At 48.1% G+C, this 25,312-nt stretch overlaps 1 protein-coding gene and 3 pseudogenes across 1 annotated transcript; 1 reads left to right on the top strand and 3 right to left on the bottom strand.

Annotated features, from left to right (window-relative positions):
• Positions 1-7,353: 7,353 nt before the first annotated feature.
• On the bottom strand, positions 7,354-14,041 carry LOC117976667 (differentially expressed in FDCP 8 homolog; annotated as a pseudogene).
• Positions 14,042-14,426: 385 nt separating this feature from the next.
• LOC129394392 (putative homeobox protein Meis3-like 2) lies at positions 14,427-15,378 on the bottom strand (annotated as a pseudogene).
• Positions 15,379-17,259: 1,881 nt separating this feature from the next.
• Positions 17,260-20,792, top strand: LOC117976683 (zinc finger SWIM domain-containing protein 5-like; annotated as a pseudogene).
• A 2,840-nt stretch (positions 20,793-23,632) lies between these two features.
• On the bottom strand, positions 23,633-24,886 carry LOC129394393 (CMT1A duplicated region transcript 15 protein-like protein). Its single transcript, XM_055101256.2, has 2 exons — positions 24,533-24,886; positions 23,633-24,392 (listed from the first exon to the last, which is right to left on the bottom strand). The coding sequence occupies exons 1-2, from the start codon at positions 24,795-24,797 to the stop codon at positions 23,812-23,814; spliced, it is 846 nt and encodes a 281-aa protein (XP_054957231.2). The 5' UTR covers positions 24,798-24,886; the 3' UTR covers positions 23,633-23,811.
• Between the last annotated feature and the right edge of the window lie 426 nt (positions 24,887-25,312).

Raw genomic sequence — 25,312 nt, 5'->3', positions numbered from 1 at the left:
TACTAAAAATGCAAAAATTATCTGGGTGTGGTGGCACACGCCTGTAACCCCAGCTACTTGGGAGGCTGAGGCAGGAGAATTGCTTAAACCTGGGAGGTGGAGGTTGCGGTGAGCTGAGATCATGCCACTCCACTCCAGCCTGGGCGACAGAGTGAGACTCCAACTCAAAACAAACAAACAAACCAACAAACAACAAATACTCTGTACTTTTATTTCCTCCACACGTTATGTTAATTAGATCAGAATTTCATTTTTTATATATTGTATATCCATTAACAAATTTTTGTGGCCTCAGATATTCTCAATGCTTTTTGCCTTTTAATGTTTATATTCTGCTTAAAATTATTTACATACCACTATCACATAGCATTCCATTATCCTGTTTGTGTCTACATACTTACCTTTAACAGTGAGATATATATTTTTATATCTTTTTGTTTTTTATTAGCATCCTATCTTTTCAACTTAAAGAAATCCCTTTGGCATTTTTTGTAAGGCAAGTCTAGTGTTGATGAACCCCTTCACCTTCTAGGTCTGTTGTAAGACTATATACATCATCCTGAATATTGACATGAAACTGTAAATTCCCAGGAATTGGTGGATGTTTTTCAAAGCCCTAATCTCATAACATTTAATTCCCTAGTCTTTCCACTTAGGCTTTTCAGCATGTATATTGTTTCCCCCAACAGATACACTCTTTGCCTCAGGTTGTGCAGGTAGTTCATTTGCTTCTAAATGTTTTTAACAAATATTAGGCTGTTGATATATTTCTTCCTTTTTTACTATAGACATTGACTGATACCTGTTTTCCTCTAAGCACTCTTTCACAGAATCCCCTACTTTTTGGTACGTTGCATCTTCACGTTAAGTAATCTCAACATATTTTGAATTTTCTTTGTGCTTTTTTTTGACCCATTGATAACTTAGGACTATGTCGTTTAATTTCCACATATTTGTGAATTTCACCAAATTCACTTACTTAACTGGTAATTTTCTTCTGTTGTAGCTGGAGAACAGATTTTCTTTTTTTTGAATTTTTTATTTCAATAGTTTTGGGGGAACAGGTGGTTTTTCGTTACATTGATAAATTCTTTAGTGGTTATTACTAAGATTTTAGTGCACCCGTCACCCAAACAGTATACATTGTACCCAATGTGTAGACTTTTATCTGGCAATTCAGAGATTTCTTCTTGGTTTGGATCCATTGCTGGGAAGCTGTTGTGATCTTTCAAGTCCTGCTGTTCAGATTCTTTTGTCCCACAGGGTGATCGTTTCAGATGGTGCTCTCCCCCTTCCCCTAAGGATGGGGCTTCCTGAGAGCTGAACTGCAGTGATTATTATTGCTCTTCTGGGTCTAGCCACCCAACGGGGCTGTCGGGCTCTGGGCAGGTGCTGGGGGATGTCTGCAAAGAGTCCTGTGATGTGATCCATCTCCTGGTGTCCCAGCCAGGGGTACCAGCACCTGCTCTGGTGGAGGTGGCATGGAAGTGAAGTAGACTCTATGAAGAGTCTCTGGTTGTAGATATGTTTAGTGTGCTGGCTTTCCTGAATGCTTGTTATGCTAGCAGTGATGTTGTCAGGTGGACACGCTCCAGACCTCTGGTTAGCCAAGTTGTTGCAGGCAGTGGAATTAGGTGTTGTCTTCTGCTTCCTGGGATCAGAGTTGTTCTGTCATGAGTTGCTGTAATGACCTGAGTTGGTTGGCCTCCAGCCAGGAGGTGGTGCTCTCAAGAGAGCACCAGCTGTGGTAGTAGTAGGGGGCTCTAAGCTTGCCCTCAGATGGCCAGGGTAAGTATTTTGGTTTCTTAGGTGATGGGCAAGGCCATAAAGCTCCCAAGAGTTTCTCGTTTTTCTTGTTTTGTTTTGTTTTTCAGACAGAGTCTTACTCTGTCGCCAAGCTAGAGTACACTGGCACAATCTCAGCTCACTGCCTCAGCCTCCCGAGTAGCTGGGACTCCAATTCCTGGGCTTAAGCAATCCTCCTGCCTTGGCCTCCCAAAGTGCTGGGATTATAGGCATGAGCCACCGGGCTCTCAGCCAGCACTTTTCATGAGGACAGGATCTGCTGCAGAATCAAGTCCTGTTGCTGCCTGGAAGTGGACTCAAGGGAAGAAAGAAAATGTTTGTACTTGATACATTAATAAAATCCCAACCACCTTATTTTAGATCAGAGAAAGCAGAGCCTAGAAAAAATAAATGTCTGGGCTGGGTGCGGTGGCTCACACCTGTAATCCCAGCACTTTGGGAGGCCGAGGTGGGTGGATCACCTGAGGTTAGGAGTTCGAGACCAGGGTGACCAACATGGAGAAACCTTGTCTCTACTAAGAGTACAAAATTAGCCAGGCATGGTGGTGCATGCCTGTAATCCCAGCTACTTGGGAGGCTGAAGCAGGAGAATCTCTTGAACCCGGGAGGCGGAGGTTGCGGTGAGCAGAGATTGTGCCATTGCCATTGCACTCCAGCTTGGGCAACAAGAGTGAAACTCCATCTCAAAAAAAAAAAGAAAGAAAGAAAGAAAAGAAAGAAAGAAAGAAGAAAGAAAGAAAGAAAGAAAGAAAGAAAGAAAGAAAGAAAGAAAGAAAGAAAGAGAAAGAATACATGTATGAGACTCTTAAGTTCACACATTAAATCAGAGTGAGGAGTAGAGGCCAGGTCTTCTGGATTTCTAAGCCATTTTCAAGGAGTAAGTGACTCACATTAAAAAGACATGTTTGTTCTTTTTGGCTAAAATCAACAATTATTTTCCTCTTCTCCTTGTAGTAGCTAATGGTAGAAATCTTAAATCAAGGGTTCTCAAACTTCAGTGTGAAAGAAAATCACTTGAGACATGTCAAAATGCAGGTCCCAGGCCATGGCACAGAATTATGGTTTGCACATTTGAGAAAGGGCCCAAGAGAGTTTGCTTTTTTTTTTTTTTTTTTTTTTTTTTTGAGATGAAGTTTTGCTCTTGTTGCCCGGGCTGGAGTGCAATGGCGTGATCTCGGCTCACTGCAACCTCTGCCTCCCAGGTCCAAGCAATTCTCCTGCCTCAGCCTCCCGAGTAGTTGGGATTACAGGCATGTGCCACCACACCCAGCCAATTTTGTATTTTTAGTAGAGACAGGGTTTCTCCATGTTCAGGCTGGTCTCGAACTCCTGACCTCAGGTGATCCACCCACCTCGGCCTCCCAAAGTGCTGGGATTACAGATGTGAGAGTTTGCATTTTTAATAAGCATCCTTGATTCTGATACAACTGGCACAGATCTACACTTGGAAACACATTGCCTTAGTCCTAGCATCAAAACTGGCACACTTAAAGTGAGGTTTAACAGATTATTTCACTTCTTATATAAACAACTTCTCCAGTGACAACTGTTACTACTTGCCTTGAAATGATATATCAATAACGATATCATTAAGTATAAGAAATAATAAAAATTTTGTAGAGTAGTAAGATATTTGTGATCTACTTCAGGAAATTGTTAGAAGGATTTCTTAGCTCTCTTGTTGCATAAAAACATCCATACTATAGCAGTTATAAGGGAGTAAACTGAGCAATTTCCAATTTAGTTTTTTTTTTCTTTTTTTCTTTTCTTTTTTTTTTTTTTTTTTGAGACAAGGTCTTACTCTGGCACCCAGTCTAGAGTGCAGTGGTGCGATTATGGCTCATTGCAGCCTTGACCTTCTGCACTCAAGTGATCCACCCGAGTAGCTGGGACTACAGGAGTGTGCCACCATGCCCAGCTAATTTTTTGTATTTTTTGTAGAGATGGGGTTTCATCATGTTGCCCAGGCTGGTCTTGAACTTCTGGATGCAAGTGATCCGCTCGCCTTGGCCTCCCAAAGTGCTGGGATTACAGGCATAAGCCCCCCATGCCCAGCCTCTAGTTTTCTCAGAAGAAGCCTGAAATAGTATCAGTAAGATAGAGTGAAATTTAAGAAGTGAAAAATGAGTGGACAAAAATACAGGGTTAATAAGAAATGCTGAACACATAAGAATATGCAAGTTGGGAGAGCAAATTGAAAACGATAGTTCCAGAATGGACCCTAATGGTTTTAGCCCACTCAAGTGTTTTGTAATGATCTGTATAGATCCTTAATTATAAAGAGAGTACAGAGCACAGGATAAACACTGAATGGTATTATAGTTGTGAAAATAATTGACATTACTTAAACCTCACATTATTACTTTATTTCAGAACAGCAAACTGAAAAAATATGGGATTTGATATACTTTTTAATTCAGTTTTTAAATTTATCTGTGAAATACATGATGGTTTCATTTTGTATTGCTATTATAAAACTCCTCTCTCTATATATATATATATGTGTGTGTGTGTGTGTATATATATATATACATTTTTTTTTTTTTAGACAGAGTTTCACTCTTGTTGCCCAGGGTGGAGTGCAATGGCATGATCTCGGCTCACTGCAACTTCCGCCTCCCAGGTTCAAGTGATTCTCCTGCCTCAGCCTCCTGAGTAACTGGGATTACAGGCATGTGCCACCACGCACAACTAATTTTGTATTTTTTAGCAGAGACGGGGTTTCTCCATGTTGGTCAGGCTGGTCTCGAACTCCTGACCTCAGGTGATGCACTCACCTCGGCCTCCCAAAGTGTTGGGATTACAGGCATGAGCCACCATACCTGGCCAAAAACTCTTCTATATATTTTTAAAATTTTATAATTAGACATTATTTTCTGAAAATCTTGGAAACTAACCACTTCTAGGAATGAAAGCCTGGATCTACTGACAGCCAGCCCTGGACACAAAGATTCATCCACCCAGGTGCAGAGGCTCTCAGAATGCATTGGATGCTGTCTGTCCATCCTTCCCCACCCCTGGAGGTTCATCTTTGGCTGGGACAGAGTTGGAGGGCAGCAAGAATGGCTGAGACTGGCCTCAGAATGTGGCTTTGTGGTGTCTGTCCTATGGGTGGCCCTGGGCTCGGGGGACGGTTTCTGCCATCAGGATCAAGGCTCTCTCTCATGCTGCAGGGTCCAGAGGGTGGGCCTCGTCACTACCCTTTGCACCCCTCCTCCTAACACGAACGGTAACAGAACATTCCCAGAAACCCAGAACCTCCCTCATGCATCATTCTAGTCACTGTCTCCCTCTACACTGAGGATAATCATTGCCCTGTCTAATACCATGTATCAGCTTTGCCTGTTTTTGAATTTTCTATAAATTTCACCCATGTAGAACATCCTCTTTTGGGTCTGGCCTCCGTATTCCAATACAATGTTTGTGAGATCCGGTCACATTATTGGGAGTTAGAGTTTATTTGTGCTCGTTGCGTAGTAGTAGTTCGTTATAGGAATGCCACAATACTGTGTTTATTCCACTTTAGGTGAACATTTGGGTTGTTTTGAGTTTTTGGCTCATAATATTGGTGTGAAAATACTTGTACACGTCTCTTGGTGAACATATGTACACATTTCTCCTGGGCCTGGGGGTGGACAAAGCTTTGTTTTTAACCATTAACTTGACATCAGTGTTAGTAAATTTCTAATGATTTAATCCAAATAACTTTCAAAGACCTTTCCAAGCCTAAAGACAGCAAAGCCTGTGCTTTAATAATTATATTTCCTGGAAATATTTCTGGAACATTTTCTAGAAATGGAGGCAATCATGACTTTGATTTCAGATGTCAGAATGCCCTTGGGCCTAAAGATGGGTTCATGTTGCAGGGCCTCCTCTCCAGGTGGTTTCTTTTTCACTCTGCCCAAGGCGCTTCTGTTTTCTCCCTGGGAAATGGATGGAGTTCAGAATGATTTCTGTAGGCATAGTTAGGAGACTGTGCATACCTGGAAATAATGGTCAGGAGATACCCTTTGTGTTGATAAGGGGGCAATTTTTCATACGTCTTTCACTGAAATAAAGAGAGGGCCAAATTAATTCCATATCCAAGTTAAATTTATGATTTTTAGACAGGCGCGGTGGCTCACACCTGTAATCCCAGCACTTTGGGAGGCCGAGGCAGGTGGATCACCTGAAGTCAGGAGTTCAAGACCAGCCTGGCCAACCTGGTAAAACCCTGTCTCTACTAAAAATACAAAAATTAGCTGGGTGTGGTGGTGGGTGCCTGTAATCCCCACTACTCGGAAGGCTGAGGCAGAAGAATCACTTCAATCCAGAAGGCGGAGGTTGCAGTGAGCCGAGATCACGCCACTGCATTCCAGCCTGGGCAACAAGAGCAAAACTCCGCCTCAAAAAAAAAGAAAAAAAAAGTAAAATAAATTTATGATTTTCAAAGAGGAAGCCTTGATAATTAACCAAATCTAACCATTAATTTAAGTTATTTGGTACGTTGTGTCATTTTAGATGGAGGAAGCTAAACAAGAATTATATAGTTTCCTTTTCAACATGGAAAAGCTATGTGTAAATCTGTAGAAAATGCCCCTGTGAGGACTTAACACATTTTCTTTGATTGGATTATGCGTCTTGTTTAATCTTTACTGAATGTTCTGTTTAAAATCATCTTTTACCAAGCTTACTTTTGTTGATAGATCTTTGAAAATTAATTTGTATTGAGACCAATATTTATGGTCTCTTACATATCATAGACAATAAATGCACATCTTTAGGACAAAAGTAGTGCCTAGGCTGGGGCTTTAAAGTCCTACAGACCTGGCTGTGAAAATAAAAACCAGTTATAAACTGTAGATTTGAGTAATTTCCCTTCTGTAAACTCTAGTTTCCTCATCTATAAAACAGTCATTATTATTGTGGGGATTAAATGAGATGTAACCATTTCAAAGCTGTGCTCAATGCTTGGCATAAAGCAAGCACACAGCAATTTCTGTTCTTCCTACCATTATGTTATTGTGGTTATCACCTTCAACTGTTCCCTTCAACTGTGCTCTTGAAAAGTGGGCATCTTTTCGATCAAGCAGTTCTTCTATTTACCTAAAGGTAAAATCGTTTTGGCCATGTCAACAAAATGTCATAATATAAATATAAACATTGTATACAGAAGCTAATGTTCTGTAAATAATCTTGCCTCATTTTCTACAAATCTGTTGGTCTCTGAAAAAAGGAAATTAAAAACAATTCATAGAGAGAAAAATCAGAGCAAACATGAGATTGTGCTTTGACACCCTTCTCTCCATATATGCATGTGCAAGGACCTGAAGCAAGTCGTCACTGAGAGATGAAATGCCTTAAATACATGTTTTCTATGATATCACCAGGCTGTGCTCTGAGGCTCTTTTCTTCATTCTTCCTGTCGTTCTAAGGTCCTACATGCCGATGTCCATCTTTTCTCACAAGTCAATACCAGAGAGGATTAACCTGGATTCGTCTTTATTTTGGTGGCAATAAGTTTCTTTTTTTAGCCCTTATTCCAACCTTCTGGCCTCTTTCCTGTGTCTCTATTCTTACTTTCAAAAGTTATCAGGCACATTAAATTAGAGAAGGGAATACAACAAGAAGCATAAACATTAAAAACAAAGTAAAATTATCTTTATTTGTTTCTTGGAAACATAAGCCAGTACCTTGAAAAACAACATTAAGAAAATTCAGTAAAGGTCTTCCCTGTGAAAGTAACTTCAGAAAACAATTGTTCATATGTATGCATAATTAATTCAAAATAAAGGAAAAATTGACCCCTGAATCTGAAACAAAAAAATTAAAAATGTCCTAAGCTTTCCATGAAGAAATATTCAAAACACCACTGAAGGGCATGATAGAAGACTTAAATACATTGCATCCTTGGGTATCAAGACTCACTATTACAAAGATGTTACTTTCCCCTAAATTATCCCTCAAGTAAAATGAAATTATTCAATTTGTATCTCAAAATATTTACATGTAAGAGGCCAGGCACAGTGGCTCACACCTGTAATCCCAGCACTTTGGGAGGCTGAGGCATGCGGATCACCTGAGGTTGGGAGTTTGAGACCAGCCTGACCAACATGAAGAAACCCTGTCTCTACTAAAAATACAAAAATTAGCTGCGCATGGTGGCACATGCCTGTAATCCCAGCTACTTTGGAGGCTGAGGCAGAAGGATCACTTGAACCCGGGAGGCAGAGGTTGCGGTGAGCTGAGATCAAGCCATTGCACTCCAGCCTGGGCAATAATAGCGAAACTCTGTCTCAAAAAAAAAAAAAATATATATATATATATATATATATATATGCACATATATATGTGTGTGTGTGTGTGTATATATATGTATATCTATTTACATGCAAGAATAGCCAAGGCAATTCGTAAATGGAGTAGTAATAAGAATTTTTCACTCCCTTAGTTAAGAAAATACGTTATATGTTTCTAAGTCAACGCCTAATAATTTATGTGACCATGAGTAAGTTACTTCACATCCTGAGCCTCCTTTTCTTGGATTACAAAATGAGGAGTGGAGGAGTGATCCAGGGTCACCTGTAGGTTCAACCATATGAAGTCACCCGTACTCAACCGACTAGATTTACACCACAGAAATTTCATGTAGTTCAACTTAGTAGGTGATCACTAATTCCAAAATGAATGTCAATGTAGCTTAACATTCATTATCAGTAGCTATATTCACTTTTTAAAATGTTATAAATTTTCCTCATGCTAATATTGCATGAGAATACAAATTTAGCAAAAGAGTCATGCTATAATATCTTGAAGGAAGGAAATCCAGGAGGCTTGCATAGTGGCCAACTTAGCTAAGTTTAAATATTACAGAAGAGCTAAATTTTGAAAAAGATTCAAGAGTCAGGGAACTTGCCCAGGAGTAGCTTTGAGCATAAAAAAAGAAAAATAGGCAATAAAAATACCAAACAAAGCCTCACCCACCCCAGCCACAGATGCAGAGTCAGCCACCTGAGTAGCTGGGATTACAGGTACCCGTCACCATGCCCAGCTAATTTTAGTATTTTTAGTAGAGATGGGGTTTTGCCATGTTGGCCAGGCTGGTCTCAAACTCCTGACCTCAGGCAATCCACCCGCCTTGGCCTCCTGAAGTGCTGGGATTATAGGCGTGAGCCACTGTGCCCAGCCAGAGTCCCCTACCACTTAAAGGTGTCCACCCTCTGTTCACACAGCAGATGAATGGTGGTCCAAGGTTGGAACCTACTCCATCTGGCCACAGTCTACATTATCACCTGCCTGCTGCCTTGCCCTCCTGCTTTCTTCCATTTGCTAGCTCCTGAAATGGGACCCTGTCCTAACCTGACACCCAGGCATTCAGGGGACCCTGTCCAAACCTGACACCCAAGCATTCAAGTCACTGTGAACTAGACAGCAGAGGTGAGGCCATATTTCCAAAGAGCCACTGGTAAGTTACGTGCATAGGTTAAGAGGAGTGTCCTGTGACTGTCACTGACCTTTGTCCACCAGCACATAAGTTCAGAGCTCCAGCCATGTTCACTGGGCCTCCATGCAAAGAGCCTGGACTCGAGGAGCAAGGGTGGGGCAGAGGAGATGCCCTGTCCAGCAAGACTTCCCTGGAGCTCTGCTAGAAATGTCATCCTTCAGGTTCTGCCGGCCAAAGGCCAAGGATCAAACCAAGGCCCAGTCTGCAGCTCCAGCTTCAGTTCTAGCTCAGGCTTCCAAAGGTGTCCAGGCCCCCACGAAGCCTTCAGAGTAGAGGTCTCTGTCAATCTGAGAACAGAAGGACTGGTGTGACCCCTGGGCTGCTATATGTGTGGGGCTGGTGTCCTCCTGTGCTATTTGTACAAATAAACCTGAGGCAGGATTTAAAAAAAAAGAAAAACCATCCTACAGAACCTCTGACCGCTGGAATCCCTGGGCAATGCCCAAGCAGGTATCACAAAGGCATTTGGAATGAGAGAGAAGAAATCAGCCTTCTTTCCTAAATGTTGCCTACAGCGTGCCATGCTGATCTACATCTCACCAAAGAATTCCTTTCCAGTAAGATTTTTCTTTAAAGCTTTGAGTCAGAGGATAATCTTCAAGGACTTGTCTAGCAACAATAACAACCACTGTGCATCCTAAAGCTGTAGAGAAACTCCATGTGTGTGTATTCCAAGGTTTAACTTTAGGAAGTAGCTGAGCTGGCATAGACCTGATTCCTTCAGTGTTGAGGCACCTGTGGCATCTTTAGCAGGTTGGTTGTTCAAGATAGCCTGGAGATTACTGTGAGCTTCTTTGAGTAATTGGTAAGTATACTTATTTTAAGGGTTGAAATGTGGCTCATTGATCATTTTGCTTATTATTACAGATATAAGAATGGAAAAATACTGCAACAGTAATTTTGCACTGAGTTTGGGATTTTTTTTTTTTTTTTGGCAACTACCCTTAAACTTTCTTACAATAAATATGAGCCTTTTCCTCTATCTGAATTTTCCCTCAACAGGAATCTTAGTAATAAAGCTTTGGCTGGCGAATATCACAATATCTCCCTGGGAATCTCTTCCCACTGCTGAAGCAATTTAAAAAATGATATTGAGATTGGAGTACCAAAATGAAGATAAGCTGTGCGGTTTCTTTCTTTTTTTTTTTTTTTTAAAGGACATATATTTAATGAGACAGTGACAGCAGCATTGTTACAACTGGGCATCCCTCAGGCCAGCTTGGTCCCATGCTGTGGGACCACCCATATGTGGTCTTCCATGAGGTGCTGGCGGCGCCAGGCTCTTCCTGCTGTGCTACGGACCCATAGAAAGACCCATACGTGATTCTGTTTACAGATTGTGTCACCCAGAAGGGGCAGGTGGGGGAGATGCTGGGTGGCAGGTAAAAATAAAAGGGGCCCAACCCTTTGTCCAGCAAATACCAGCACAGTTTTTCTATGCACACAGTGATTTGTAACTTGAATAATGTGAAGTTGATTACGCAGATTTCGGAATGGCTAATATCCATATGACAGAAATGTGATGCATTCAAGAGACATGTGCAGACTTTGGGGTGTTGGGAAACAGCATTTGGCCTTTAACCCCCTCCTCAGCCTCAAAGAGGAAGGGGAAGCAGGACAGGAACCCACACTGTTGATCCAACCTCACATCACACTCTCTAAAGGACTCCCTGCTCACTGTTCCACCTGACGTAGGTCAGTACCCCTGCCCCCATTTTCCAGATGGGGAAACTGAGGCAGAGCTGACAGTAAGAACCTTGCCTAAAGCCACCACAGTGGGGAGAGGACACCATCCCCTTCCTGATGGTGGAGGGCAAAGAGGAGACCCTGCCGTCTCTCCCACTCCTGGAATGAGCCAGTGAGCCAGGCGGCCTTTCTGCTGACTGAGGTGTCTCCTCTTGGGTTTTCTGGTCAAAGAGGACAAATATCCAAGCAGTGGCATTCTCTGCCCTCTGCCCACCGTGTGTGCCAACCATGTGCACCAACAGCCAAGCACAGTCCAGGGTGTAGGGGAAAAGGACAGATAGGAGCACCCCCACTGCCCAAGGCAGAAGGCTGGGAAGCCACCTCCTGACACGTCCTCTCCTGAGGCCCCTCGTGGACCGCAGGATCTGTAAAGTGCAAACACCAAAGCCAAGTATCCCCTCACCCAGAGCTGTAGGTTTCCTCTGCTGTCCAGGGGCCTCTGTCCCGTGGAGTGAGGGACCTCCCACACGCCCCTGCCCTGATCTTCCTGAATGGGCTCAGTTGAGTGAATACTCTCAGCTCTTGATCTCAGGCCCCCAAACAAAAGGCCATTGGCTGGTCATTTCTGAGCTATCTGGAGCCCTCCACAGGCAGCAGGACAGAGCTCCTCGGGTAAATCTGGTTCCAAGAAATGCCACCAGACCACTGCAGGATCCCATCACCTAACTGGAACCTCCCCCAGTGCACAGTCCCTGCTCCACACCTGGAGACCAGGACACCCTCCTTAGGCTGGGGCCATGGCCTCCTAGCTTGGAGCACCAGGAAAGCTGGGCTGGGCCAAAGCAGGAGCACCCAGCAGGGAAAAGCTCCATGGTCCCCTTCCTTGCTGTTGTACAGAAACAACAGGTGACCCCACTGGACTGACCACCCAATGAGGCCTTTGAACCTCAGGCCAGGGAGAGGCAGGTCTACAGGTGACAACTGTGAACAGCCCCAGCTGGGGACAACCAGAAATCCCCAAGGCGATGAGTGGCTGAAAGTGATGGAGCCCCCAGGCAGAGCCGAAACCCCACTGCAGGTGAGACTCGGCCCTTGGCTGAGTGTGTGCAGCCGCATCCTCAGGTGTTACTCAACACTCCTCTGAAGCTCTCTCGGGGTCTTGGCCTGATGAGTTTCCAGGGTGGTCAGGATGGGAACTGTGGAATCTCTAGGGCCCGGATGCTCTGGTCCAGGGGTGTGGAGGGCTCTGTGCCATGGGGGAGGTGAGATATCCCCCCAACTCCCTGCCCATGGAGTTCTGCACTGGGGGAAGGATGGGGGCCACGCAAGGACCCCTCACAGCAGCACACCCAGGTGACAGCCAGGTGCGGCCACCCCGAGTCCCAGCAAGCACCTGGGAGACAACGGGCCTTGACACTGCCCACCCGCTCTGGCCCAGCAGGGGTGGAGGGGTCCAGGGGCCGCACCCCAGGGGTCTCCAGAGCAGAACGAACAACTTGACGTTGGCAGGGTGGGTCCCGGTGGGCCAGGTGGGGTGCCCAGCACTGTTCCTCAGCGCTAGGCCTCCACGTCAGGACCTGGCTCCTGGAAGAGCGACTGCTTCCTCAGGCTGAGCTGGGCACACTTGGGACACGTGGTGGAGTTGTCGTAGTAGCAGTCCCTGTGGAAGACGGTGGAGCAGTCGGTGCACACAGACGTGTGGCTGTCGAACGGGAACAGCACATCGCCCTCTCTGCAGAGCTCACACACGAAGCCCTTGGCCTGGCACCGCTCGCATTCCAGCTTGATGTGCTTGGTGAAGAGCGTGTGGGTCTCGGTGAGTGAGCAGCCCAGGTGGCCGGCATGCACGTCCAGAGGTCCTGGACAGAGTACATCTCATCGTTCTCCACAAAATGCTGCCGATCCTGGAGCTGCAGCAACAGACGAGCCTCCATGGCCTCCCTGCAAGTGATGAAGTGCGGCTTCATGAGCAGGATGTCCTGGCGCAGCTTGCAAATCTCCACCAGCTCCTCCACGTAGTTGAACAGCAGAAGGTTGATCTCCCGGAGCCTGAGCACGGGCCGAGACACCATCAGCGCCAGGTAGCACATGCTGCAGCGAGAAACCTCTCGAGGCTCAAAGTCCCAGTTGTGTACAATGCATGCAGGGATGACAGCCAGGTCGTTCCAGTGGCAATGGCTGCAGTAGTACTGGCCGGTGTAGTCGCACTGCCTGGCCTCACTGGGCACGCCCTGCAGAGAGATGGGCGCCTGGCACTCAGCACAGCGGTAATCCTGGCTGTCCAGCCCTGTCTCAGGGCAGATGTTCAGTTCGTATTCAGCTTGGTGGCTGACTTTGGAGCTCACATAGGGCTTGGAGATGAGGTTCAAGCACTTGCTGTGACATCGGTAATAACACCCTGTGCAGGTGTACCAGGTCTGAATGAGCCCCCAGATGATGGTGTTACACTTATCACAGGTCTGCTTGACGCTCTTGCTCTTCTCCTCGTAGAGGCCGTGTTCAAGAAGCACTCGGATGTTTGGCTCATCCTCATTGGGGTCCTTCAGCTCCTGGAGCTTCAGCCAGAGGTGGATGAGTCACACCATGGCATCCTTCTGCTTCTCCGACTGCTCGGGCAGCTCCAGAATCACCTGCTTGCACTCCTCGATCACCTGCCGCAGCACAGGGCGGGAGAAGTGGTCCTCAGACAGGCCGAGATCCATCACGCGTTCAGGGCAACGGAACTCCGGTTCCCCAGGGGGCAGCTCAGGCAGGGCCTCTTCAGGAGTGATGTCTGGGGCCTCCTCCCCAGGGCCCCAGCTCATGCTGTCTCGGCCCAGACTGCTTGTTGAAGGGGTCGAGGTGGGCCTGCGGGAACCGGGCCAGCTTCTCATCATATTCCATAGCATCCCACCTGGATCGCCTGCCAGGGCCCAGGGGCTCGCAGGGACAGGACGGCCATTCCTCTAGGGCTGCTTGCCACGGAAGCCTGGCCGTGGGTTTGCCACCTGCTGACCGCTCCCGCGTCACTCACCTGACCGCCGCTGCGCCACCTCACATCTGGTTTCTTTAATAAGGGTATTAAAGAACAGAAAACAGAAGACTGAAATACAAATCCAAATTGGTTTTTTGTTTGTTTGTTTTTGTTTTGAGACAGGGCCTCACTCTGTTGTTTAGGCTGTGGTGCCATCATAGCTCAATGCAGCCTTGAACTCCTGGGCTTAAGTGATCCTCCTGCTTCAGCCTCCTGAGTAGCTGGGACTACAGGTGGTGCCACCATATCTGGCTTTTATTATTATTATTTTTAGTAGAGAGAAGGTCATATGGTTTGGATCTGTGTCCCCACCTAAATCTTATGTCGAACTGTAATCCCTAGTGGTGGAGGTGGGGCCTGGTGGGAGGTGACTGGATTATGGGGAAGGTTTCTCATGAATGGTTTAGCACCATTGTCTTGGTGCTGTTCTTGCGACAGTGAGTTCTTGTGAGATCTGGTTGTTTAAAAGTGTGCAGCGCCTCCCTGCTTGCTTTCTATTGCTCCTGCTCCCGCCGGGTGAGAGATCTCACTCCCCTTCCCCTTCTGGTCCCAAGTCCTCATCTTCTCCACCAGAACTGGGAGAGGCCACGCTGGTGTCCAGCCCGACTCCTTGGTCACTGGAGTTGTCCCCACTCTGGGAGGCCAGGCCCCCGCTGGATGGACCTGGGGTCCCCAAATGTACAGACCCGCTATCCTCATGGTCTCGAATCCATATATTATTCTGGTCTGGGAGGCTGGGGCAGGAGGCTGGGTAGTCCTCGAAGTCCTCCCTGCAGCCGCCATCCCGATCCTCGATGACCAGGTCGATGGGCATCTTTCCCTTCTCCAGCTCCAGCAGGTGGAACCGCAGCACTTGGATGGCCTGGATCATCAGATTGTCCAGTTCTGGGTTGGAGGAGAAGAAGGGCCTCTAAGAGCGAACCTGCTTGGCAAAGGCAGTGTTGTCCTCGTTGAAGGAATCAGAGGAGCAGACGTCACCGCCGCAGGGTGTCCCCAGCCCAGCTCCAGCCCCATCACGGGGAGAGCATGTAGCCAGTTCACATTTCTCAAAGACCAGGGCCAAGAGGGGGAAGAGCGGGTGTCCACAGATCTCATCCTTGTCCCTCTTGAGGCCGTCGCTGTCCAAGCCTGGGGGTAGGGGCTGGGGAGGCCGGTGAGGGCCATAGGGCCCTGGTGCCGCGGGCACTGCCTGTGGGAAGCCAGCCAGGGCTGCGGGGCCATCCGCGATGCCTGGGTAGTGCGGCAGCTCATCGTACCTCCGGGCCATGGGCTGAGGCCGGCGGCAGCTCCAGGGTCCCTCCAGAGCCTGGCCGCGGGGTAGGGCGCAGCCCGGGGCCGCAGCCCCCGACGGCCCGTGATGTCGACGCCAGGGGGTGGGCAGGAGGCCAGATGCGCGCCCCCCAACCCCCGCCGCCGTCAGCGGCAGGCGCCGGGCCGGGTGGGGGCTCGGCGCATGGACCCCGGCCCCGGCCCCCAGCGGGGGTCACGGCCAGGAGCGCCTTGCCGCCGGGACGGGGCAGCAGGCGCGGGCGGGGCGCCCGAGGCCCCCTCCCCTGAGCGCCCCCGTCCCTCCCCCGGCTCTGCGGGGAATCGAACCGTCCCCAGACGCACAGACCTGGGACCGCGGGGGGCGGGGGGCGGCCCGGGGCGGCGGGGGTCCGGCGGCGGCTCGGGGGTGCTGGCGGCCGCGCTCCGCGTTCCCGGTCTCTCCCTCTCTGTGGTCACATCCGAAAGTTCCACCCTCTGAAGTCTTAAGAAAGGTCAATGATGTGTGTGTGTGTGTGTGTGTGTGTGTGTGTGTGTGTGTGTACACACACACAATTTAAGCCTTTAAAAATGGCAATTTTTTAGATGATTTATGGGTTTTTTCCCCCTTTACTACTACAATTTAAGCCTTTAAAAAATGGCAATTTTTTAGATGCTTGAGATAGTTTGGGGGATCCCTAGCTCTTAATCGTGGCACTCTGTTGAGTTTGTGAAATGGATCTTCAAAGAGGTTGTCAATAATAACCAAATTTTTGAAACGAGTCAGATTACTAATTATTGATGAATAAAAAATGAGTACTTTTAGGCTAGGTGCAGTGGCTCATGCCTGTAATCCCAGCGCTCTGGGAGGCCGAGGCGGGTGGATCACGAGGTCAGGAGATCGAGACCATCCTGGCTAACACAGTGAAACCCCGTCTCTACTAAAAATACAAAAAATTAGGCAGGCGTGGTGGTGGGCGCCTGTAGTCCCAGCTACTCGGAAGGCTGAGGGAGGAGAATGGCGTGAACCTGGGAAGCGGAGCTTACAGTGAGCCGAGATCGTGACACTGTACTCCAACCTGGGAGACAGAGTGAGCCCCCGTCTCAAAAAAAAAAAATGTGGTAATATTTGAAATTGCTAAGACAGCAGATTTTAAATGTTCTCACCAAACACACGCAAAAAGATAAGTATTGATTGGCCAGGCACAGTGGCTCATGCCTGTAATCCCAGCACTTTGGGAGGCCGAGGTGGGTGCATCACGAGGTCAGAAGCTTGCCAAGATGGTGAAACCCCATCTCTACTAAAAATACAAAAATTAGCCTAGCGTGGTGGCAGGCGCTTGTAATCCCAGCCACTCAGGAGGCTGAGACAGGAGAATCACTTGAACCTGGGAGGCAGAGGTTGCAGTGAGCCGAGATTGCACCATTGCACTCTAGCCTGGGTGACAGAGGGAGACTCCATCTAAAAATAAAAAAATTAAAAAAAAAAGATAAGTATCTAAGCTAACAGATATGCTATGTCGGTTGATTTAGCCATTCTATAATGTATGTCTGTGGCTATATAGATACACACAGATTTAACTATTCTACAATGCTTGTCTGTGTGTGTGTATATATGTATAATGTGGTACAACACAAATACACACAATTTATCAATTAATTTTTTTAATTCCAAAGATTTTTTTGACTAATATACAACCCAACCACAAGTTTAAGAGCATTCTAATTAGATGTTCTTTCCAATACCTAATTTTGTCAGTCTTTCTTTTATATATTCTGGTTAGTGGGTAATGTTATTACATTTTTATTGATTTTGGTCTTCTAATTATTAAAATGCCTGAGACCATTTTCATATATGTTTATTGAAAATGTATATAATCAGGCTGGGCACGGTGGCTCATGCTTGCAGTCCCAGCACTTTGGGAGGCCAAGGCGGGCAGATCACTTGAGGTCAGGAGTTTGAGACCAGCCTGGCTAACATCATGAAAACCTGTCTCTACTAAAAATACAAAAAAATTAGCCGGGCTTGCTGGTGGGAGCCTGTAATCCCAGCTACTCGGGAGGCTGAGGCGGGAGAATCGCTTGAAGCCTGGAGTCGGATGTTGCAGTGAGCCGAGAACTTACCATTGCACTCCAGCCTGGGCGACAAGAACAAAGCTCTGTCTCAACAAACAAGCAACCAACCAACCAACCAACCAAACAAACAAAAAGTAGCTTCTTGGTTGAAAGGCTGAGGTGGGAGAATCCACCCGGGAGGTGGATGTTGCAGTGAGCCGAGAACACGCCACTGCTCCAGGCTGGGCGCAAGAGCGAAACTTCATCTCAAAAAACCAAGCCAAAACAAAACAAAACAAAAAAGAAAATCTATATAATTGTATTTTCAGGGATCTGTGCAATATTTTTTTTTTTTTTTGAGACAGTCTAGTAGCTCTGTTGCCAGGCTGGAGTGCAGTGGTGCGATCTGGGCTCACTGCAACCTCCACCTCCCGAGTTCAAGCAATTCTCTTGCCTCAGCCTCCCGAATAGCTAGGATTACAGGCACGTGCCGCCATGCCCAGCTAATTTTTTTTTTTTTTGAAACGGAGTCTCGCTCTGTCGCCCAGGCTAGAGTGCAATGGCACGATCTTGGCTCACTGCAAGCTCCGCTTCCTGGGTTCACACCATTCTCTTGCCTCAGCCTCCCGAGTAGCTGGGACTACAGGGGCCCGCCACCACGCCCAGCTAAATTGTTTGTATTTTTAGCAGAGACGGGGTTTCTCCACGTTGGCCAGGTTGGTCTTGATCTCCTGACCTCATGATCCGCCCACCTCGGCCTCCCAAAATGCTGGGATTACAGTCATGAGCCACCACGCCTGGCCAAGACTACTCTTTAATTCCCAAGGCCAGCCACTGTGGTTTGAGCATGTGCAACAGCCTGTGCTCGGGTTGATGCCCCACATTCCCATGGTTATCCAAAAGAGGCCCTCAGACTCACAGTGGCCATTATTAATACTCTGAGGTTCAGCAGCGGTGGCAACTGAAAATCTACAAGCATCAGAAGAAAGAAGTGCTGCAGAGAGGAACCACAACCATCACAAACCTGGAAGGCTGGGTGGGCCACCCCCTGGATCCCATCGGCTGCCTGTTTCTCACTTTGACTGAGGCCTGCCTCCTGAATGATGACAGGTATCTAGATACGAATGAAAGCAGACCCCCTGTGTACCAACATGTACCTGTGGCTGTAAGCTCCCCAAACAGCAGTGAGTCCTACTTGTCATTGGCCCTGGAGGCTGCATCGATGGGCCTGGGTCACAGAGGGTAATGCCTGAAGGCTCCTATGCACAGGACAAGGTGTGCCGTAATGAGGAGCAGCTCCTCAGCCAACTCCAAGAGCTGCAATTGGATGATGACCCAGTGCAAACACTCCAAAAATAGTGCATCTTGCTGCTGGAAGGGGACCCTTTCAGGGATCTGGGAGAAGTCATCCACCGAGAGAGCGTTTCCATGCATACCTCTGCCAAGTATTTGTTCTCAGCTCTGCTGTCTTGTGATCCAGACCCTGCCTATAAATTAGGCTTACGTGTATAAGGTTACCTGTTTTAGAAAATTCAGGTTGTGCAGGCCACACATCCCTCACTCACTGTATGGTGTCTCTGGTGCCCAGCCATTATCCTCCCTGGTTCTCGCTTGGACACTTGGAATCACAGCGGTGGGAACTGGCCTCCACCATGCTGACTGCTGCCAAAGGAGACACTCTGAGGCTCTGAACAATTCCGGAAGCAATGCAGAAGCACATTCGTTCTTCCCCGCTCATCTTCAAACTGGCCCAAAATGCGTTCAAGATTGCTACTCCCACTAACAGTAGTACTGACAGCACCCTGCTCAATGTGGCCCTGGAACCTGGGTTACAGGTGATGCGATGACCTTATCATCCCTTAACTGGAGACGCGGAGAGATGGTACGATGGTTGGTGACCTGTGCTACAGAAGTGGGTAGTGCCCACCTCCCTCTACTCCCACGGGAAAGGAGTTTCTATACCCTACTCTTGGGACAGGAGAACGAATCCTTGGAGCTCTCATATTCCTATTCCTGATGGCCTAAGAAAGGATGCGGCTGCTGGTGGGAGAAGATAGCGTCTGTTCAGCCAGCCCAAGTTCTGTCCTCACTGCTTAAACCAACCACATGCTGATGTCAGCAGCACTTTGACCCTCTCATCAGAGACATGTCTAAGAGAATGAATTTTCAGCTGCCAATACTCAAGTGTGCCCTTGGGAGGTAGTGGGCCTGGTGGTTTGGTCCCCGTCCCTGTCCATGCTTGTGAGAAACTCCAGACACCTTGGAGGCTCAGGACCCTTTCTAAAGCCCAAAGCCCCAGCACAAGACTCTACCCTGACAGGCCCCACTTCGGCTAGAACCCCTGGCAGATCTGCAACCCTGGCCTCGGGTTAAGCAAACCCCAGGATCTACTGCTCCATCCTTGTGAGGGGCTGAGAGCACCTGCAGAAACCTTCAACCCTCTGACCTGGGTAAGGAAGGGATAGGAAGAGACCCCAAACAAGGTTTGGCCATCTGGGATGCTTCTCTTGCCCTGGTTTGCCTCAGATCGTGTCAAGGTTGCTGAGGAGGAGGGAGAACTCATCTCTGCAGGCCAAGTTCAAACCCCACACGGTAATGTGGGCCGAACTGAATCAGGACTGAGATGGCCACAGCTGAGCTCAGGCTCTCCCCGACAGGTGTGTGGGCCTCAGGGAGCATCTTGCAGAGCTGGCACACACTCTTCACCCCTACTGAGGCTGCTAGTATTGTAGCTGCCACAGCCGTATCCCACACCACTATCCTGCGCCTCAGTCTTGACTATCCACACTGGCTAGCTGTGCTTGCACATTGGCCCTGCAGTGTGCTACGAAGCATCCACAGAGATGTGCCCTGTCAGCCCTTACACTCTGTGAGAAAGACCACATTGCCTTTGAGGCAGCCTGCCAGATTGCCACCGAAGCTGCTGCCGGTGGCATGACCCATTCACAGCTGTTCACCATTGCCTGCTACGTGGAGCTCCGGGGCTACACGCTCCACGCCTTCGAGCTGGTCTCATTGGCCATGAGCCATCTTAACGTGGCTCATAACCAGGATACCCACCCAGCCATCAGTGATGTGCTCTGGGTTTGTGCCCTCAGCCACTCTCTGGGCAAGAATGAGCTGGCAGTTCTCATCCCCCTGGTGGTGAAGAGTGCGCACATTGCCATGGTGCTTTCAGACATCCTGTGTGCGAGGCTGCACGGTGACTGCACCTGGCCTGGCCGGCACCCCGGGCCACCACAGCTCTGGAAAGCTCATCTCCACTGACAGAGCTCCATGGCACCAGTTGCTGATGCAATGCTTACATCAACACCACACACTACACCTAACACACATTAGCCATTGCCAGTATGGACAGTTCATTGAGTTTCTAAGCAAGGCTCGGGAGACCCTCCTGCTGCCTTAGGATGGCTACCTGCAATTTGCCCTGTTCATCAACAACCACAAACGATCTACAAAGGCAAGAAAAAGCTGATGCTGCTGGTTCGAGAGCCCTTTGGCTGAGAAAGCAGATAGCTCACCGGCCCGGCAGCCTGGGTCCCCAGGTAGTATCAGGTCAGGCCAAAAACACTGAAACATTTGTCCACCCTGGGAGGACTCTGAGCACCTGTGGCTGAGGCCAAAGGACCACAGGGCTAAGGATGGGGAGAGTCCAACTCCAGTCGATATGCATACCTTGGCAAGCTTCTCACTACAGCCCACTGTTCATGGAGAAACTGGGCCTTGTAGATCGACCAGAAACCCCCACGATATGCCACCTTCTGCCCCTATGTCCTGAGTGTCCTGGGCATTGGCCCTGTCTCCCTTGGCAAACACAGAACACTGTTCCATCTCAGAGATTGCTTCACCAGAGAAACAGATGCATTTATGGTACTGTAAGTACTATAGTATATCTGTTGCCAATTACTGTAAAGTCGTAAGTATTTATAATTCTGGTTCTGATTTGATGGGCACTTGAGGTAGCTGTGGGTGGGAGGGTATGCTTATTGTCCGAGGAGACTCACAACCATTTCTCAGGTTTCCCTTGCAGAGTGTATGCCGTTACCAGTGGGATAGTGGGTGTGCCAAGGAGAAAAATGGCCAGTTAGAAAAAAATCCCAAGACTAGTCTATGCAGAATCTCTCGCCTACAGACAGGGCATTAATAGCCCAGTGGTGGGTGAGCGGCAGAGGCCAGGACTGGACTCAGACTTTTGCCTCACAAAGCTGTGAGGACTCTGAAGGTCCTGCCCCTGCCTCACACAGCCTCGCCAGGAGTCTGCTGAGCACCTTTGAAACAAGAGTAGGGAAAAGATGAAGGTCTGGGAAGCCACTGAGCTCACAATATTCATCTACACTGGTCACCTTTGTGTTAGAGAGTGTGTGTATCTGCATGACTGAGTACATGTGTCTATGTGCATAGATATATCTGCGCGTGCCTGTCTGTATGTGCACATTATATGTTGATGTGTATGTATGTCAGTTCTATGGCTGTGTACCTGTGTGGATATGTGCACACTGGAATGTGGGTCTCTGTGTGAGGATGTAACATTTGCACACATGTGAGGGTGCATATCTATGTGTAAATGCTGTCGTGTTTTGCATGTTTAGTGTGTGTGTATCTGGGAACACATGAGTGCATGTGTAGAGATATGTGTCTGTGTGTATGCTTGCTCTCCATGCATCTGTGTTTTTATATGTGTAACTGAGCATATTTCTACATGTAGGGATGACTGCGTGTCCATCTTTGAGGATCTGCATGAATGTGTCCTTTTTGCGAGATTTCTCTTCCCATTCGTCTTAAATCTCTCTCACTAGTTAAATGTTTGTTCCCCATTTCTGTGCCTCCTCTATTCATTCCCTCTCACCAAACAAGCTTCTAAGCACCGGTCTCCCTCTGCCATCAGATTGGCTGCTTTCACTGCACATTTCCCTTCTCGCCCCGTACTTGCTTTCTTCCCCTGCCTTTCTACGTCAAGCTTCCTCTGCCTGCTTTTGTCACAGTCTCATTGCGTGCTGACTTGGAGGCTAGGGCTGGTCTGCACTTAGCCTCTCCCTTCTTAATTTCTAGCCCTAATGAGCAGCCCTGTCTTAGCCCTGGCTGACCTCCACAGTGTATCATCATGTTCCTGCTACCTTCCTGACCCCTATGCTCAGCCTGGAATTGTTGTAGGAGATAGCCAGGGCATTCAGAAGAGTCAGTTGGTTACCCGTGCCTTTGTGTTTACTCTTTTACATGTTAGATCCTGAGTTGGGGGTGGGGTTTGATAAGGAAGAGGTAGTATAGCTAGAATGCGAACTAAGAACTTCTCCATCTGCTTTACTTTTCCTTTTGTTGACAAACTGTCACCTTTTCTACTCCAAACTGAGCAAGAAGTTGTATTTGCCGTATGTAGCTACTCAAGTCCTACTGCCCAGCCAAGGGTCCCTACAATGTCTCAGCCCAGTTGGTTGGTTAAAAAGAGAGAGAGAGAGGGAGGTCACTCTCATTTTTGTATCGCAATTGTCCTTCTTTTTAGCAAGTGTGTGAACTCACAGTGCTTTCTATGAATAAACCATGGATCACATGAAAGATCATTTTTCTTAAAGAAAACAAAAATTGTCTAAATTTTTGTTTAGACAATTTTGTTTAGACAATCCCCAGAGGGGACCAGCAAATACTTAATAGAAGATTATAGATTTCCCGTGAGTGCATATGGCTCGGGGTGACCTGATTCTATAAAGCAAATGTTATTGTCCTCCTCAAATTCATGCGTTGGATTCTATGTGATGGTATTTGGGGGTGGGGCCTTGGAAGGTGATTAAGTTCATGAAGGCAGGGACCTCATGAATGGAATTGGTGTCCCTATCAAAGGGACTGCAGAGAGCTCCCTCACCCCTTCTGTCATGTAAAGACACAGTAAAAAGATGGCTGTCTATGAACCAGGAAGCCAGCCCTCCGCAGACACGGAATCTGCTGACCATTTGACCTTGGATTTTACCATCTCCAGAACTGTGAGAAATCAATTTTCTATGCTACCTAGTCTATGGCATTCTGTTTTGACACCCAGATTAGCTAAAGTACCAGCATGTCAATTTGCACACATAATTCTTGGAAACTCTGATGCCAAATCCTTGATGGCAAAAGGTGAATGATCTGCCGGAGACATGAGCCTACATCATCCTTCTTTCCACAATAAACCAGAGAGTCAAAACAGGCAAGAGTGGGTCAAGGTCTTCTAAAAGCCATACCTGAAAGGTTTCCAATAACAGATGACTCGATGGTAATTCAGCCACACAAACAACCACAACAAAAGACACAACTATCCGAGATTTTCAGGATAGCCTCAAAAACACCATCTAATATTAGGGAGTTCAAAAAGGTGAGAAGTTTCAGAAATCAAACTTTATTTATATTTCATTTCATAAACTTGTAATTCTAACACTATTAATAAATGCTAGGGCAGGTGGTGGCATGGAGAGCCTGGAGCACAACGGCTGTCTTTAAAAGCTTTCCTTGCTGTACCCTTTGGAGCCACGTCCTGGTCCCCTCAACCCCTGCCCACCTAAGAGCCCGTTCGGGGCAGCACATTAAGGGCAAACAGCCTGGATGCCCAGTTGCAGACACACATCCATGCCTGGAGGAGAAGATTGCGTCTGAGAGCAGGAGGAGCTGCTGGAACTCTTCTTCCCAGCCTTCTTTTAATGCTCTTGAGCACCACCTGCACAGAGATATACCCCACCAGCATTAGCACAATAAACAGGCACTGCAGCAGCAGGGCTGTGGTTCTAGTGAATGAGAGAAGCCTCTCTCCAGCGAGGTACAGGAGTCCAGTCTGAATACCCTGGTCTCCGCCTCCATGTTTGCCACCATGCCCAGGACTAGGGGCAGCATGGGATCTGCTGGCTGGGGCTGTGCTTGTCACCCCCTCCCTCCCACTTCTCTCTCCAGCCACGTTTTCAGCTCCAGCATTAAGGCCAGTGGCTACAGTAGGTGCCATGATTTCAGGCAGCTCTTGGCTGGGTTGGTCCTTGGCTGGAGCTCCCTCCACCTCCAGCGCTCTCTCTGGAGGGGGCTCTTCCCATGCTGGCTTTGGCTTGACAGCTGGTGCCGCAAGTGCTCTTATTTCTGCGTACGGACCAGGAGCTGAAAAAGGAGAAAGGGTCACCAGCATCAGTCACTTTCCACTGGAATTTCCAAACACAGAGACAACCTCACTGAGTTCAAAGGAATTCCAGCCCAAAAGCACCGCCCCCGCAAAGTCTTCCAGGCTGCAGCCACCTCACCATGTGTCTGTGCCTCCATGGGCTCCCGAATCTCCTCCTGGACAAGGACAATGTGCAGAGGCAGCCCCGATGGGATCTCTGGTGTGGCCTGGCCTGCTAGGGCCTGCCCCGGGCTGTCCTGTGGTACCTGGGTGCGCCTTCTTACAAAGGGCCACAGGCGTCTGGGGTGAGGGATGAGCCTTCTTCGGCATCGTCGGAAAAGGCTCTCACTCCCTCCGTTCCTGAAGCAGCAACCTCTCGAAGTGGGGAAGCAACACGAGAACATCTTGCTCTCTTGAGCGTCTCCCACAAAGTGAGCTGGTTACGGCGCTGACTCTAGGATATGGGTGCCTGGTTACCAGAGTTCTAAGTTCTGTTCGTGTGTGTCATCATCGAGGAAGTGAGGTCGCTTCTTTACGGTTCTGTCCCCTAGGCCCCTTCCTTCCATAAGCCTACTCAGGACTCCACTGGGCTGCTGACTACTCACCCTCCCCCCAGGTCAACTCCTTACCCGTACACAGTTATGTCCACCCAGGGTCTGCTTGGACACCTGTGCCTGATGTTCACCAGGGGCCAGATGTCGTCCTCAGGCCTGATGTCCACCTAGGGCCTGATGTCTGCCGTGGCCTATGTCCCTCTTGGGGTCTTGTGTTCACCTGGGGACTGTATCCAGCTGAGGCCTGATGGCCTACTGGGTCTTGTTGTTCACCTAAGGCCTTGTGTCCACCTGGGGACTGGTGATCACCTGGGGCCTGGGTGTCCACCTGAGGCCGGATGTGCACCTAAGGCCTGAGTTTTCAC

This window comes from Pan paniscus, chromosome 19, assembly GCF_029289425.2.
Source record: "Pan paniscus chromosome 19, NHGRI_mPanPan1-v2.0_pri, whole genome shotgun sequence".
In the NCBI taxonomy this organism is placed as follows: domain Eukaryota; kingdom Metazoa; phylum Chordata; class Mammalia; order Primates; family Hominidae; genus Pan; species Pan paniscus.
The sequence above is the reverse complement of the archived record's forward strand: the minus strand, read 5'-3'. Positions and strand labels throughout refer to the sequence as shown.

Bases quoted from the DNA above. Each gene is read 5' to 3' on its own strand.
- LOC129394393 (XM_055101256.2), bottom strand. From the start codon at position 24,797: ATGTTCTCGTGTTGCTTCCCCACTTCGAGAGGTTGCTGCTTCAGGAAC. The intron at 24,393-24,532 runs GTGAGGTGGCTG...CTCCTTTTTCAG, and splicing joins CATGGAGGCACAGACACATG to CTCCTGGTCCGTACGCAGAA.